General features: G+C 40.0%; 1 protein-coding gene across 3 annotated transcripts in view; it reads left to right on the top strand.

Moving 5' to 3' along the window:
• The window catches only part of PAPOLG (poly(A) polymerase gamma), a 29,449-nt gene extending 25,809 nt beyond the window's left edge, over positions 1-3,640 (top strand). Inside the window, exons 22-23 of one of the 3 annotated variants that reach the window (XM_088796144.1) lie at positions 2,243-2,337; positions 2,505-2,758. In XM_088796144.1, coding sequence (XP_088652270.1) covers positions 2,243-2,337; positions 2,505-2,622 — 213 coding nt within the window. In that variant the 3' untranslated portion in view covers positions 2,623-2,758. Of the gene's footprint in view, positions 1-2,242 lie in introns of all 3 variants that reach the window. The other 2 variants (XM_019717322.3, XM_019717330.3) reach the window with 2 other exon arrangements.
• The last annotated feature ends 12,971 nt before the right edge of the window (positions 3,641-16,611 follow it).

Genomic DNA, 16,611 nt, shown 5'->3' with positions numbered 1-16,611 from the left:
TTCTCTGAGAGTTTATAGGGAATAAAGAACAAAATGGCTTATTTTCACCCCCCATTAAAGAATAGTCTCATCATAATCAACTGTCATCCTTCCAAGTTCCCCTGGATGTATTAGCCATTCTAAAGCAAAATAGAAAGTGTCCTCATTCTACTAGTTGTAGAATTTGTAAAATTTCTTTTAGCATAAGAGAGGATTATAAAAAATATATGTGTATAATTATGTGCAATAATGAAAGAAAAAACTTTGAAATGGATATTGAAGTATGAAAGCATGAAATGACATGTCTGCGTTTTGCTTTAAATTTCAAGTATAAAGGTTAAGTACATAAACCAAACAAATGTAGCGAAATGTTGATAATGTCTGAGTCTTGGTTGTGACATCTAAGTCTTCATTGTCCTATTCTCTATTTTTATGTGTGTGAAATTTTTGGCAGATGTGGATATGATGTAGCTAATTTGTTTAGCCAAGGTAACATGAGAGGAGAATTAAGTCTTGAGTCATCTCTTGACAATAAGCTAATATACTGTTCCTGTCACACAACCATCTGTATTTTTGTTTTTTGCTATTTAAATTTTATTTTCATTAATAAATTTGTTTGTATTTTTTAAATTAAATTTATTGGGGTGACAATGGTTAGTAATATTACATAGTTTTCAAGTATACATTTCTATAACACATCCTGTATATATCACATTGTGTGTTCACCACCCAGTCAGTTCTCTTTCCATTACCATATATTTGACCCCCTTTGCCCTTTTCTACTATTCCCCCTACCCCTTTCCTTCTGGTCACCACTAAACTATTATCTATGTCTGCGAGATTTTGTTTGTCTTGTTCCTTTGTTGCTTTCAGTTTTATATCCCACATATGAGTGAAGTCATACGGTTCTCAACTTTTTCTGACTTATTTCGCTTAGCATAATAATCTCAAGATCCATGTTGTCACAAATGGCACTATTTCATCTTTTCTTATGGGAGAGTAGTATTCCATTGTGTATATATACCACATCTTCTTTATCCAGTCATCATCTATCAATGGATACTTTGGTTGTTTCCATGTCTTGGCCACTGTAAATAATGCTGCAGTGAACATCAGAGCACATACATCTTTACAGATAGATGTTTTCAGATTTTTGGGGGTAGATACCCAAGAGGGGGATTGCTGGGTCATACCATTGCTAGGTAATTCTATTCTTAATTTTTTGAGGAACCTCCATAATGTTTTCCTTAGCAGCTGTACCAATTTCCATTTTCATCATCAGTGTATGTAGGTTCCTTTTTCTCCACAGCCTCTCCAACACTTCTTATTATTTGTCTTATTGGTAATAGCCATTCGAACAGGTGTGAGGTGATATCTCTTTGTGGTTTTGATTTGCATTTCCCTAACAGCTAGTGAAGTTGAGCATTTTTTCATGTGTCTGTTGACTATTTGTATGTCTTCTTGGGAGAACTGTCTGTTTTGGTCCTCTGCCCATTTTTAAATTGGATTGTTTGTTTTTCTGTTGTTGACTTGTACGAGTTCTTTATATATTTCGGATATTAACCCCTTATCGGAGGTGTTGCTTGTAAATATCTTCTCCCATTCGGTTGACAACTGTCTTTATTTTAGGTGTCTGTCTTTGTTTCTCAATTTCTTAGACTTTGCCTTTATTATATAATAATTTTTAGTATCCTCAAAAACCCTCATATAGAAATCCTTGAATTTCACCATTATGGAAGTTACCTAGCCTGACTACGAAGTCAGTTTTCCTGAAAACTTAAGTATCTCACAGTGTTCTTCCTGAATGTATTACAGAAATTGATTGAGGGATATAACTACATATCAAATTTTCCTCTGTAACACACACTCATTTCTCACCTCGTACCCCAAGAGTTTCCTGTTTCGTGACCGTGTTCTGCCAATTTCTCTTACTATTCGCCTGACTCGAAGAGGACTGTGTTCTTTATGCATGTCTGAGTGCAGCAGTGGCGATTGATTTAACAAAGTCTTCTTTCCTGTACTCACACTCCTCACACTTCCACCCTTTTCTTACCCCGCTGCTTTTCACCTGACTATAAAAAATAAAATTAAAACAAAAGAATTCCCGAAAAGAAGAAATGCCTATGAACATTGAGAGAAAATACTCAACACATACTTGAGTGTTTAGGAACTTAAGGGATTCAGAGAAAAACTCAGTTTCATGACTGATTTACTAGTTGGGCCTTATGTTTGCTTTTCCTTTGTTTCTATTTCTTTCTACTAGAGACTACCCAGTAAAGAACTACCAGATTCATCGTCTCCAGTTCCAGCAAATAACATCCGTGTCATCAAAAATTCTATTCGACTGACCCTTAATCGGTAAAAGCAGTGCCTCCTTACTTAAGTGAATATGCAATCATTTAGTGACACAGGTACAGCCACTTTTTTAAAAACAGAAGTGGCACTCATACATAAAATTAGGTGAAAGATATAGTCATCGGCTTAACCTTGAAGTGGTTTTAGAACTTTCACACTTTGACCTGCAGATGCTGTAGCATTCTCTCATTGATTGCTACGTATACTTCTCTGAGGATCACCTGCTATCAACTTGTCACCTATAATATTATGGCTTTGTGTTGGAGGTTTTACTGCCTTAACTTTTGATGTTTGTTTCTCTATTATGGGAACCAGTTCTTGAGTCTTTGGACACTGATAAAACAAGTCCTGAACTTTTTTTTTTTTTTTTCTTGTCTTATATTGTAATCATTGTATAGAACTGAAAAAGTTGAAAAAAAAATTGTCTTGTAATTTTCCAAATGTTAACACATTTACTTTAGCATTGAAGCCACTTTGTGAAACCTGAGATTAATGAATGTGAGGTATCTTCTGATTTCCTCATTTATGTAGATGTACCTATTGTCTGTTCTGTTGATTTAAGTTATTTTTTTCCAGAATGGCACATGGAATATTTAAATTTTTATTTTTTTGTGCCTTTCTGTCCAAATGTTGCATAGTTACCAGAGAGGATTAGTCCAGTGATTACATAAGAGTTGGGCACCATAAATTCTCTATATTTTGCCTCCCATGGAGGCCTTTGAAATGCATCTTTATTAAGAATCAAAATATAACCAGGATACTGAAAGTCAGTATATGAATGGTGAAATTATTACATATTCTATCTCATGCCATTCTTATTAGTTGACTGGTATTTTTTACTGAGGAGCAACTTGTTCCAGCATCAACAATAAGATACCTTTAAGTATGGCAAACTTGTATTTTTGAGGTGTAAAATTAAATTGGCATGATAATTCCTGACCATTACTTACCCCACAATTTCACACATTTTCTTCACGAATTAGGCATGCAGAAGTCAGCAGTGGGTTTTATTGAAACCTGAAGGCATTTTTGAATGACATTGTTACCAACCATTAATTGGCTCAGGACCTTTGTAATTTTTATTTAATTATATGAGTTGTCTTTTTTTACACTGCTTTTTTCAATGCATTTCTTAATATTTTTTAAGTTTCATGACTGCATGCTCAGTTTATTAAAATCCATAACCATGTAATTCTTGTAATATGTTGATTCAGTGTTTTGTAAATGAAGTCATATGTATTTTCAGAGTATTTTTGTATGTACTGTAAGATACCATCTTTTCAAAGAGAAAACTTTAAAACCTTTACTGTCTCTCTTTAGTCTAATTTTTTAAATATGGATTATGCTTGAATTATTCTTAAAATGAAAATGTATAGGTTGCACAGCCAGAAATGCTGGTATATGTTACCTTCTTCAGCTTTCACTCAGCATTTAGTAGGCCCAGTAGGAAAAACACAAAATGGTCCATTTGAATAGTGCAGGGAAAATATTTGGTTGTGTATTTTATAACTCATGGGACACTTCTTAGCCAGTGGAGTAATAGCAGTCCATTTTCTCTTGTGAGCCCTTTGCTATTGATTTGAACTACTTGAATTCTGATTGTCAGAGAACAGTATTCTTCTCCTCCCACTCCTGTGCTATGACCCCTAAGTCTCTGAAATGAAAATTCTAGTGTTTAACTTATACAAAGGAAAACTTCTGAGAAGTAAAGAAGAGCAAGGAAAGGATAATGGTTCCATTATTCACTGTTTACATAGCAAAAGACAGGAATGAAATTCCACAACCAAGTTTTAGCTTCCTTGGCAAAGCTGTTCTTATAGCTGACCCTTCTCCTTTATTCCGATATTTTGAGAGTTGTTCTACAAATACTCTACTTGAGCAAAAGAGAAAGATGATGAAAAGACTGGAGAACTGTCACCTGACTTCAAACTTTGAAAAATTCTTTAGTAAAGGATTTTATTAAATTTCATATATGTGATGTGTTTGCATTTTCGTATTTAATATCTAGCTATTATCCCCTTCCGTTATCAGTTTTCAAAGTCTCTTTAAGAATCCCCTCTATATACATGTTTACCCTATTATATAAAGATTCTTTGGAGCGACTAGAGGAGTTTGTCTTTAATAAGAAAACAACAAGCCTAACCCTTGTACTCTATAGTGTAGTCATTTATCTTGTTTTAAGGGTCCATTCATCGTGGGTTTAAGACATAGCCAGTGGTTCAAGTTAGACTTCTCAAATACAGCATTCTTCAGCCTGTTTGGTAACTGGGGAGTTGATGAGATGCTTTTGAGACGGTGAGTTTGGTCAGAATTGAAGTTTTCTATTCTGAACAGTAGGTAAAATGTTTAGTACATTTTGTTACTATTTAGGAGACTCCCATTGTACCGATTCCAAGTAAGTAAAGGCAAAGTGTGGCCTGGGATTGTAGGTTATGTTCAGAGGCACTAAGTAGATATGTTTGGTTTCAGGTGTGAAACTATACCTAGAAATACATTTTTATAAAGTCAGATAACCTGTTCTTCATTTTGTAGACATATGTTCATTTTCACAAGGGTGTTAGATTTTAATCTGCTCGTTTTTCAGTGATGGGCTCTGAAAAATAGTGTGTATCAAAGGAAAACAATTACCTGCTAGTTTAACCGTAGGGACACTTTGAGAGACAGGGACTGTGGCTGAAAACCTTGTAAAACTGGAGCAGGAGAATGAATTTTAAAAGACTAGGTGCTTGCGATAACAATAACTTTGTCTTAAGACGGCAGTTTAGTAAATTATTAAGATGCTTACTGTAGAAGCAATGAAATGAAGATAGACAATGTTGAAATGGGCTAAACTTTCCACTGTGTCCCACAGTTTTCACATTGGAATTCCTAATTGGGTGTCATGGATCCTAGGGAAATCTTTGCAAATGTATATAAGAAGTTTTTGTTTACTATGCATTTTACTTGGGGTGGGGGGTTCATAGATTTCATCTTCTCAAAGTGGTTCATGACTAAAAAAGGGGGCGGGGAGGTAGGAACCACAGCTTTCCAAAATTGAATAATCCCGGACCCTTGGGAATTTTTTCCATACAATTTTTCTGTGGTATATTTCTGAAAATGTACTGTGGCTCTTAACAAGTGGCTGATGGAGGACACTGGAACACCAAATTTCTCTCCAAGTTTCTTTATATTTTTTCAGATGAAACTTCATCAGTCTTTAGAAAAATGCTTACTCTTGGGTTTATAAATGTTCTCATGTTAATTTAGATTCATCAGCAGGGTCAAACTTCAGTTCAACAAATTTCAACCTAAGATTGATCAGAATAGAATAACTTAGAATGATCATTAGAAATAGTAAAAAGTAGAATTAATCATCAAAGATCTGATCCTTTGATTTCAGCAGCTTTGAAGTTCTCTTGTTCCTCCACGTTTGTGGTCCAGACCAGAACAGACTGAACAGACCAATAAATAAAACTTTGGTTTAAAAAATATTTTTTATAAATAAAATTGTGTGTATGTTTAAATAACTACCTATTAAGTCTTCCAAGGCTTAGCATTTAGCTCATGATGATAGTGATAAGTAAGTGCAGATGACGGAAGAATACCAGTTTCAATTACGGTAATTATGTATTTCCTTAGGATTTTTTAAAAGAATTGTACAAGGTCAGATCCTTCCCAAATTCCCTATTTTTTCTGAAATAATTTTTCTGATATAATTTTGTATTTGAAGTTAGTTGAACATAAGATTATCGTCAAACTTAACATAATTTTTAAGCTACTGCTACATTTTAGCACAGACCCACATAATTACCTTATAAAGTACTTAGGATATCTTTGAAGTAAATGGTGCTACATCACTCCACAGTGTTATGTAAAATGAATGCAGCTGCTTTTCCTTTCTAGATAGCTATTTGTGTAGTTCATATTAATTTTTCCTGCCTTTTATTTGGATTGTCTTATTTCTTAGTTGTACACATGAGCCTCATTATTTGTTTGGAATAAGTAATGAAATAAACTTGCTTTGATAAATAGATGTTGATGATTGATGTTATTTGGGAGTAGCTTAAATGTACCAGACGTCTTTACTTATTTTTCAAACAGACAGCCAGTTTGGTTATTTACCACTCAGACTGTTTTTTTGGCATATGATGGTATCCACTACCTGCTTAATATGAAAGCAAAACTCATACTCAGTTTGCCTCACAAGAATGATGTATTAAACATTAGCAAGCAATAGCACAATAGCATCTGCCTCAAGTGTTCAGGGCAAAATTCTGTCACCCTTGTGGTCAACATCAGGTGACCAGAGTCCTCTTCTAATGGCTAGACAGAGGTCCCTTGAAGCAGTCATGCCTGTGGTACCGTCTACAGAAGAACAAGTACAGAGCTTGTTTCATTCTTGTTAATGAACAGTGACTTCTCAGCCAGTCCACATATCTTGAATACTAGTATTGAACTAGTGAATAAGAGCCTGTGTCTACATCATTAAGATTATTAGCAAGCCACTCACAGCACCAGTGAGACACATTTGACATGTATTAAGCTAATTAGCAAAGCTGCCTACATTGATGGAGCTATGGATAAAAAAGGGGCCCTAGTAATTTTGAAGCATGGTCTTTCTGATTGGATTGCCCGCGGACCATCTCAAGTGTGGTTTTCTGGTTGGGGCAACTCACCGCTCCTACGACATAACACAATTATCACACTGTGCTGCAATATTTTAAAGTAAATTAACATCATAACAGGTTCTTTGTGGATCCGAATGCATTAAATTAGTAAGGGCAAAATAGAATTCATTGTTTTCAAAGCACATGTTCTAAAACTATCTTTCAGACCATGTGATCCAGCCAAAAGTCCTTAAAAAGACATACTTTCAAGCCCTTCCTTAACAATCTTATTATTGGCATTTTGGGCCTAGTGGCTGCATAAAGCCTTCCATGATAACTTGGCCAGAGTGAATCATTTTACCTTTCTAACATGTTACTTGTACCTTTTAACATTTCAATTCTAATTTTTGTAATGTTCAGTTTACCTATTTGTTCCCCCTGACGAGGTTGTAAGTTTATCCTAGAATCTATGAGTGGGTGCCCAGAAAATGCTGAAGAGGGAAATGCATGAGTCTTGTTTGGTTGGTTGGTTGATTTTTTTTTTTTTTTGTAATTTGAATAGATTACCTAGAAGAGAGGCCTGATGAAAAAACTAAGACACAGAGGCGTACAAAACTTAGTGAAACTCATTAAGACATGTTTTTCGAGCTTTTTCAACTCTTAGTGAAATACATTTAAATTGCAAGTCAGCACATTTATACACACAAATATGTGTGTATAATTTATATATGTATATACACATAAAACAAGTGTCACAAAACAGTGTTTTCCCTTACTGTAATACAGGTTAATACTTTTTATTTCTTTTTAAATGTTAGTTGTGATTTCACTAAGGTGATTACACAACCTCCTGAGTCATAACCTACAGTTTGAAAATACACGATGTTAGTTCTGTCCCCAAAAGTTCATCTCAAACTTGGATCATCTTTCTTTATTCAGTCTGTCCTAGAATGTAAACGAGTACCGTAAGTACTACTGGAAAGGACAGTAGTATGAAGCACGTGGGAGTAGATGAAATTTAGATACTGCTTTCTCCTAAGGAAAAATGTTACCCAGAAAACTTAATAGCTTTGCATTAACCGATAATTTTTTAAAATGTAAAAACCAAAAATCAACAAAGAGCAGGAACTGGGACATTTTGGGGGTATTTTACTATCGGTCAGTTGACCTCAGCTGGCCAAGGGATGTTATCAATCCCTGGAGGGTGGACTGGGGGTGAATAACAGACATATTAACCAAGAGTCACTCATGTGAGGCCCATAAAGTAGTCAGAAAATTCTGTTGTACACAGCTCTCATGTAATACCCCAGCATGGTCGAGGAACTCAGGGATATTAGAAAACAGGTCTAACAATAAAAGTATTACTATCTCCTGAGAAATTCTAGACCATAATTATAAAACATTAACTAAGCATTTTGATGTACCTTTTAAAACATGGCACTTAATACTTACATTGATCCTATGAGGTAGCACTGTTTTTACAAATGAGGAAATTAAGGCTTAAAGAGATTTTGTGACCAGCTTAAAATTGCATAACTTAACTGGCAGACGCAGGAAGTATGACTCAAAGCCTAGAGCTCAGTCATGTCTCCCATTTATGAAAGAAGTTAGATGGAGGTGTGGATCAAATCCCTGCCACCCTGCATTCTTCTGTGGGGTCTGGAACTTTTGAGGTGAACCTGTCCAGCAGCAACAATGGTCATTTGTGCCAGGCTGCAGGGGGCACTGTGGCTTCCTGCAGAGAGCCCAAGGCTAAGAGTGAGGAAAGCCCAGTTAGAGCCCTGCTCTGCCACTTACATTGGTGTAATTTTGACTTTCACCCCCCCGCCCCCCCCCGCCCAGCTGTGCTTTGTTTTCTTCCATCTGAAACACTTGCTCTTCAAATCTTACAAGAAAGCAGTGATGTGAAAGTACGCGTATGCCAAAAGATTAGCAGGGTTCTACAGATAGGATGGATAGAAAGTTAACAGCTATATAACATTCCTTAGCCCTCAGTCTAGGTTGGAGCAGGAAGAAAAGTCATTCAGGAAAAATAGTGCAAGAAAAGAAAAAGAAAAATGAAGGTTTACCTGATAAGCTTGCTCATAGTGAAAGGATATTAACATTTCTGTCAGAGTTTGAGAATAGCCAAGTAAATGTTTTAAAATAACACATTAATTTCAGGGAAATCAAAAAGCTAAATAAAAAGGAAATATAACTACAGTGGTCAGCTGTGAATATTCACATAGTCGTAATAATGTAAGTAGAGAATATTGAACTAGCCCCAAATTGTAACTATACTGAGAAGGTGGGAATGGAGAGAGGAAGGACAGGGTAAAACGAAATCCTCATCTTCAGGGGAGGTAAATAGAAAAGTCTCTAAAACTGAAAAGTCTAGAATAGTGTAAACATGTTATTTAGAAATAATAGGAGAAAAGTAAATTGTAATTAAGAGTAAATAATAGAAAAGTCTTAAAATGAAAATAATTGCCTCTAGGGAGCCGAAATTGAGAATGGGGGGAGGAAAGAAGGAAAGGACATTTTTCTTTTTTAAAAGAAGACTTGTAGAACATTTCGACTTTTAAACTAGTGTATCCACTATCTAACCAGTATACAGAAAGAATGTTGTAGACTTTGGAACAGATAGCCCTCAGGTACATCTCTTAATGCTTGTAGGACTTTTGGAAAGTCGCTTAACTTCTTTGGGATCCAGATAACTAATCTGTAAAGTGGAAATACCAGTATCTATTTCATAAGAGAAATATAGTAAAGTGGTTAAGAGGCTCCATAGTCAGACTGCCTAGGTTCAGATTCTAGCTCTTACTATGAGAAATTGTAGAAAGTACTCCATTTTTCTGCTAAAAAAAAAAAAAAAAAGGTGATTATAATAACAGAACCTATCTCAAAGAGCTGCTAAATGGATTAAAAGAGATAATCCAGAAATTCCTGGCACATAATGGAGTTCAATAAATAACTCTGAGGCATTAGGAGGTTTACACAAAGTACATGGCACTTGATCCATACTGGGCATCCCCTTCTCCTAAAAACATGGGGAGAATCAAGGAAGAAGGCCAGAGTCTGTCTCCCCAGTCTGACTGAAGTAATAGATCACTACCTTCCGTGCAATGATGTGGAAATAGTGTTTCTTGCCCTGCCACCAAGTCCTTCTCCAAACATACTTCCCAGAACAGTTTTATTTGGAGAGACTCACCTAATTCTTAAAGAGGGTTTCACTGGCTTGTTCTTCAGTCTACTTAAAGGTTACAACAGGTTAGGCTGAGATTAGGAAGCCTGTGGAGGCTGTCCCAGCCCGCCCAGAACTCCCAGAATGCCTAGCAGAGCAAGTGCACCACCAGTATGCATCCTTGTAACTCCACACAATGGAGGAACGGCCACAGGAATGATCTAAAGCCACACCCATTCCCAGATCACCTATACCTCATTACTCCCACTTCTCCTGGGAGTGAGACAAGACTGTCTAACCCAGATCCCAAGTCACTTCCTGCCAGGGCTTCACAACAATTCAAAGAACTTCTAAGTGCAGGTTCTTTCCAAATAGATCGGTTTCTTGAAACTCACAAGAAGCCAAACACCAGAAAAGAGGGGATTTCTGAAAGCCACCCACTAGGATGGCAACTGGTACTTGGTAGTTTCAAATATTAAGAAAAAAAAAAATCAGCGTTGATTAGGCAGTATCTAATCTCCCTGAGCACAGGAAATGAAGGCGATTGAGCCTGATTTGCAGGAGGCCCTGAGGTTGCACAAAGCAGCCACTCCTCCAACAAGGCCCACTCACAGCCTGCAGAGACACCCGCTTTGCCTGCCTCCAGCTGAGCACACCAGAGGGAAAGCACCATTAAATTCCCTGTGAGCTCTGAGCCAGTTAGCTGCACCAAGGTCACCAGGTAAAGGGGATGGTGGGGAAGGAAGGGAAGGATGGAAAAAAGGATGAGATCAGTCTGAGAAGTCTAAGTTGATGGGGCCAGGGGGACAGTAGCCATGAGGTCATTCGTTCCATAAATGTTTATCAAGCCCCTAACATTCACCAGGCATTGAGGTAGGTACCCAGGACACAAACAAGAATTACGTTTGTCTCTACACTGAGGACCCCTCAGACTGGTGGGAAGTTGGCTGACATCTTGGTTACCCCTGCCTTTGTCAGGGATGGTGTTGGGGAAGAATAACCTCAGGGTTGAATGTTGTAGGGAAATTAGGAGGTTTCCCGACAGACAAACGGTTGGGAGACGCAGGAGGGTGGAGAGCAATGCAGAGGAAAATGCATGTGCAAAGGATAGAGGTTCTGAAAATTAGATGTAGGAGCATGTGGAAGGGGTATTGGCAGCATTTAGGGAAAAGGTGTAAGAAGCTGGAATTGTAGGCAGAGTCACACTCTCTGTGGATGGGAAAGGAAGGGGCAGAGGCAGGGAGACAGTGAGGTTCTTGTTAGGGTACAGCTAAGAAATGGGGAGAGAGAAAAACAAGGTGGAAGAGAGGGGACATGTTTCGACAGGTTTCTGAGGTAGAATGGATGGAATCTGCTGACAAACTGGATTAAGGAAAGAGTAGAGAATATTTCCCACTTTCCTTGGGTTGGAAGACAGAGTGCATTGTCATTAATCACCTCTATAAATATAAGGGGATGATTGGGTCAGAGGGTTATGAATTCAGGTTTGGTAGTGTTGAATTTGGATTGCCTCAAGTTCATCCACGTGCAGCTGTGCAATAACAGTGGGAAATAATGTCCTGAAGCTCAGGAGAGAGGCCTTGGCTGGAAATCCAGATTTCATAGTGTGGCAGTGTTGTCTATATAGATATTTGTTAGTGGGGAAGTGGGGAGGAGATTAGCCTCATGAGACAGGTTCTCCTACTAGAGAAACAGGGAGGAGTCAGCTAGAAGAAGGAACTGAGCGTGCACAGCCCTGTCCCTGGGGGCTCATCCCCTCTTGATCTGTCCCGCCCTGGGCTGAGTGGCTCCTCTGGGACCGTAGTGGGTTGGTCTGTAGAGAGACCCACTTGCAGCAGTCGCAAAGCTATGGTCTCCAACCAACTTTATCAGTAATAAAGCAAATGTTTTGATCTCCATCTGTCTCCTACAAACTCACAAGGGAGAAAGTGTTAGTTACTGAAACCACTGCCAAACTCCCAACAATATTAATGTATGTTTGGTTTGCTGTACTATTCCCTCCTTTGCCTTCCAAGCAGGTGGTCAGGCCTGTAGTAATTCCTTTCCTAAGATGATTTTGCAGGTGAAAAAGCAATCACTGATTGTCTGTGCTTGGTGATCGTGGGGTGGGGCTTTGAGAGCTGCAAGAGGAGAGAGAAGAGATTTGACCCTGGGACTGGATAAAGGGGAAATATCAGCAGGTCCCCCAAGGACTGGGTTCTGGATGCCACTCTGTGTCAACTCTCAAGGGAGGTGATAAGTCCTCAAAGAGGATGATTGATCAGGATAGTTAGAAAGGCTGGACCCCAGGCCCAGGAGCACTCACTTTGCCAAAGAATCCTTTGCTCCAAGAAACAAGGCCATTGGACCTGAAGGGACCATGTGGCCAGACCAGGGAGTGTCTCAGTAATTATCAGCCAGAACCAAAGACCAATGGCTTTGCCTAGAGGGGCCTCCCAGGAGGAGCTGATGTTGGCACAGCCCTGGATTGAAGCGGGACGTTCAACGATTCCTGAGATTAATTTCTTGTCAGCTCAGTAGAATGGGGACTCCATGTCAGATTAAAGTTGATTTAAACAAAGTTAAGAAGTGTGTTATTTCCTTCACTTGAGATGTGGAAGGCTAAGTAATTCATGGCTCCAACAATAGTTATCAGAACATTAGAGGTGCTGGGAGTGAATGTGGGAATTCAGAGGGAGTGAAGCTGAAGAGTATGGGCAAAGTCTACACAATCTCAGATTTAGGGGTAGGTTAAAAAAGAAGGGGCTGAAAAGGTAAAATCAGCAAGGCGAGAGATGCTAAAGAGGAAAATTAACAACATCAAATACAGCAGAGGTCCACTAAGACAAGGATTGAAAGGTAGCCATGCGAGTTGGCATTTAGGATGACCTTAGCAGAGCAGTGCTGTGGAGGTGGAAGTGAATGCAAGGAATAAAGGTCACATTCTCAAGAAGAGCAGCGGGGGGAGGAGGGAGAGATCAGGGCTCAGGGCTCATAGATCAAGGTGGAAGGAAGGTTTATATTTAATTTGGGAGATTTCTGAACGTACCTCAAAGTTGAGGGGAAGAAGCCAATGGAACAATGGTAGATACTTTCTAGTGCTAGATCCAGAGGACAGGAACATTTGCACATTTTGAGGAGCTAGCCTAGACGAGGAGCAGGAATATAGGAAGGAGAAAAGTGGTGGGAGGCAGCTTCTAAGTTGGCCCCCAATGATCTCTGTCTCTGGAATTCATGCCCTGTGTAATCCCCTTCCCATAAGTGGGGGCTGGACGTATTGACTCACTTCTAATGAATAGAATGCTGTAGAAGTAATGGTATGCCACTTCTGACATTTGGTTATAAAAGGACTGTGGCTTCCATCCTGGATACTCTTGTCTTTGCTCTCTCTTGACTCAGTCCCTCTGGGGGAAGTCGCTGCCATGTTGTAGTGCAGCCCTATCCAAAGGGCCACAAGAGTGACCTTAGGAGTGCCCCCTTCAGCCTCAGTCAAGCCTTGGGACAACTGCTGCCCCAGCCAAAAGCTTGATTGCAATCTTATGAGAGACCTTGAAGGAGATAGATGTACCCCACTAAACCACATCCAGAGTCCACGAACTGTAAGATAATAAATGTGTGTTATTTTAAGCCACTAAAATTTGAACGCAGATAACTAATAAGAAGGAGATAAGTTTGCATGCATGGAGGGTAAACATTGAGGGAGAATGTCCCCCAAAGCTTTCCATGTTCCGTACTGAGAATAAGCTGAAAAGAGGAACAAAGGTTTGGCATGGCCACAGTGGAAGACCGGAAATTTATGGACCAGGACTCTTAAAGACCCAACCGAGATTGGTGACAACGAAGTCGAAACTACTGCAATATGCAGTTACGGAATTGTTGTCCAGCTACCTCAACATCCTGAAATAGAAGAGAAAGGTTTGTTGAAATGACCAGGGTTGGGAGTTTGTAAGATGATGCAGTAGAGAGCCAAGGAGGCAAATCAGTTGAAGATGCTAGTAAGAGACAGGCTATAGTGATGGAACCACAGGAAGGGAACACGAGGTGGTTAGAAGGTCATGGTTGCATGGGCAGAAAAATGGCAGTCTTAATGAAACTGATGAGCTGATGTGATGGGTTTAAGAGTGAGAGGAACCGAAAGGCCCCAGGCCTATGTTCAGAGGGGAGCCGTTCTGGGTAACCAGACAACTCAGGGTGTGACTATGGGTGTGGTTTTCTAAAATGGCATGCCCTCTGCCAACTCCTCCAGTCTGACTCAAGCCAGGCTGAGCTCCCTCTATCCCATCACCACAAATACTATGCTTCAGCCACAGAGGACTCCAATGGTTCTGTTTTTGTCACATCTGCCTGGGGTACCCTCCCTTCCACCCCCATCTTTCCCTAACATATTCCTTTCATCTTTCCCAAACACATTCCTTTTCAACTCTCCACCTCCAGCTCATGTTCTGCTTCCTTAGTGAGGTCCTCACAAATGTCTCCAGCCTGAATTAATGTCTCCCCACCCCCTGCCAGTTACCGCCCCTGTTACAGTCCTGTTGTTTAACATGTTATCATTAGGTTGATGGGGTTTTCTGTTTTCTCCGTTGGAAGGTACATCCTTGGAGGATAGAAAGTGTGAGCTAGAGGCGGCCGTTTAGCTCAGTTGGTTAGAGCACAGTGCTCTTAACACCAGGGTCACCAGTTCAATTCCCACATAGGCCAGTGTGAACTGCACCCTCCACAACTAGACTGAAACAACTACTTGACTTGGAGCTGATGGGTCCTGGAAAAACACACTTAAGATAAATAACGTTTTTTAAAAAAAAATGTGTGAGCCAGGATCTTTAGGTAGCTGATGTTCCCAGCAGTCAGTGCTCTGTACTGAACTGGATAAAATAGTTAAATAGTAAGACTGAATAAGTGAAGTGGACAGTGAGTCTGACTGAGGAACTCTGAGATGAAAAGGCAGTGGGAGAGCTACAATCCACTGAGCACTTTGCCCACAGTGCATCTGCCAACATTCACTACAATTGCACAAGGTAGATTTTGCATAGTTTGGAAAACTAAGTGTCTAAGGTTTAGACACTTGGCCATGGCTTGTGTCTTTACTCCTCCCTAGGGTCTCAACCAGTCTCAAGACTATATTCCATGAATATGCTCATCACTCCCAGATTTCATCTCCTGCCCAGACTGTTCTCTTGCTGAATCTAGACAGAACTCCCACCTGCCTATGTGGCACCTCTAATACACCTCCCAAGCTTCATGTAGTCAAAAACAAAACCCAAATTGTGTTGCTCCCACAGTGGTCTTCATCCTAGCAAATGGCAACTCCACTCTACAGTTAGGACTAAAAACCTTTGACTCCTCTCTTTCATACACCCACACCGGTCGTTCTGTCGGCACCTCCTGCTGGCTCTGCCATCAAAGGGTGTCTACATTCAACCACCTGCTGCCCTGCTTCCAGCACCTGCTGGGAGCCACCAGCACCCCTCACCTGGATTATCACGGGAAGCTCTTTATCATCTCCCCACTTCCACAGCTGCCCCTCCTCCAGCCAATTCTCCTCACTGCAGCAGAGAGGGTCTTTTCAAACGTAAATCCAATCCTTTCCTTCTTCTGCTTAAACCCTCCTAGGAGTGCTCCACCCCAGAGTAAAAGCACAAATCCTGATGATGACGCACCGAGCCCGGCATAATTCAGTCTCCTGTCAGTCACTGCTCTGATTTTTAAAATAGCTTTTTCAGATATAATTCATATAGCATACACTTTACCTACTTAGAGTGTACAATTGTGTGGCTTTCAGCGTCTTCTCAGAGTTGTGCAGTCATCACCTCAACGAACGTCAGAACACTGTCATCATTTCAAAAGGAGATCCTGCGCTGCCCAGCCACCGCCTTCTCCACCCCTCCTTCCTCTTCCTCCCCCACCCACACGTCACACCTTGGCCTCCTGGTGCCCCCTGAACACTCCCAGCACACCCCCTTCTGAGGGCCTGTGCACTGCAGTTCCCTCCACGTAACACCCACTCTCCCCAGATCTCTGCACAGCCACACGTTCCACTCTTCATATGTCTGTTCAGATGCCGCCTTCCCTGGGAAGCCTTCCCTGACCTCCTCCCAAAATAGCTTTCCCACCATTTCCTTACCCCTGCAGCCTGTGTGATCTTTTCCGTGTCATTAGTCATTATATATTATATGTATCCTACAGATCATAATTATATATAATATATATTAAATATGTATTATTTATTTTTTTGTCAGTGTTCCCCTGCCCCGCATGGAATATAAGCCCCAAAGGCTGGCATGTTATCATTTTTGTACCCTCAGTGCCTTGAACAGCACCTGAGATATATGCTATAAATATTGTCAAGTGAATGGCAGAAATAGGTTTAAACGCGAGTCTGTCAGACTCCAAAACCTATACCCTTAGCCATTACACTCTCAGATTTTAGAGAACAGGAAGAATTTGAACAGATGGTAAAAGGCAGGAAGGTCTAAAGTGCATGCTCAGTGTGGTAGATGCTCAGGAATGTTGCCCAGATCTCCCCTCAGGACGGGGTGCTCATTACCCAGC

Source organism: Rhinolophus sinicus, chromosome 2 (genome assembly GCF_057876585.1).
Source record: "Rhinolophus sinicus isolate RSI-liver-muscle chromosome 2, RSI-T2T, whole genome shotgun sequence".
NCBI lineage: Eukaryota > Metazoa > Chordata > Mammalia > Chiroptera > Rhinolophidae > Rhinolophus > Rhinolophus sinicus.
Note: the sequence above shows the minus strand (reverse complement) of the source record. Positions and strands in the feature narration are given on the sequence as shown.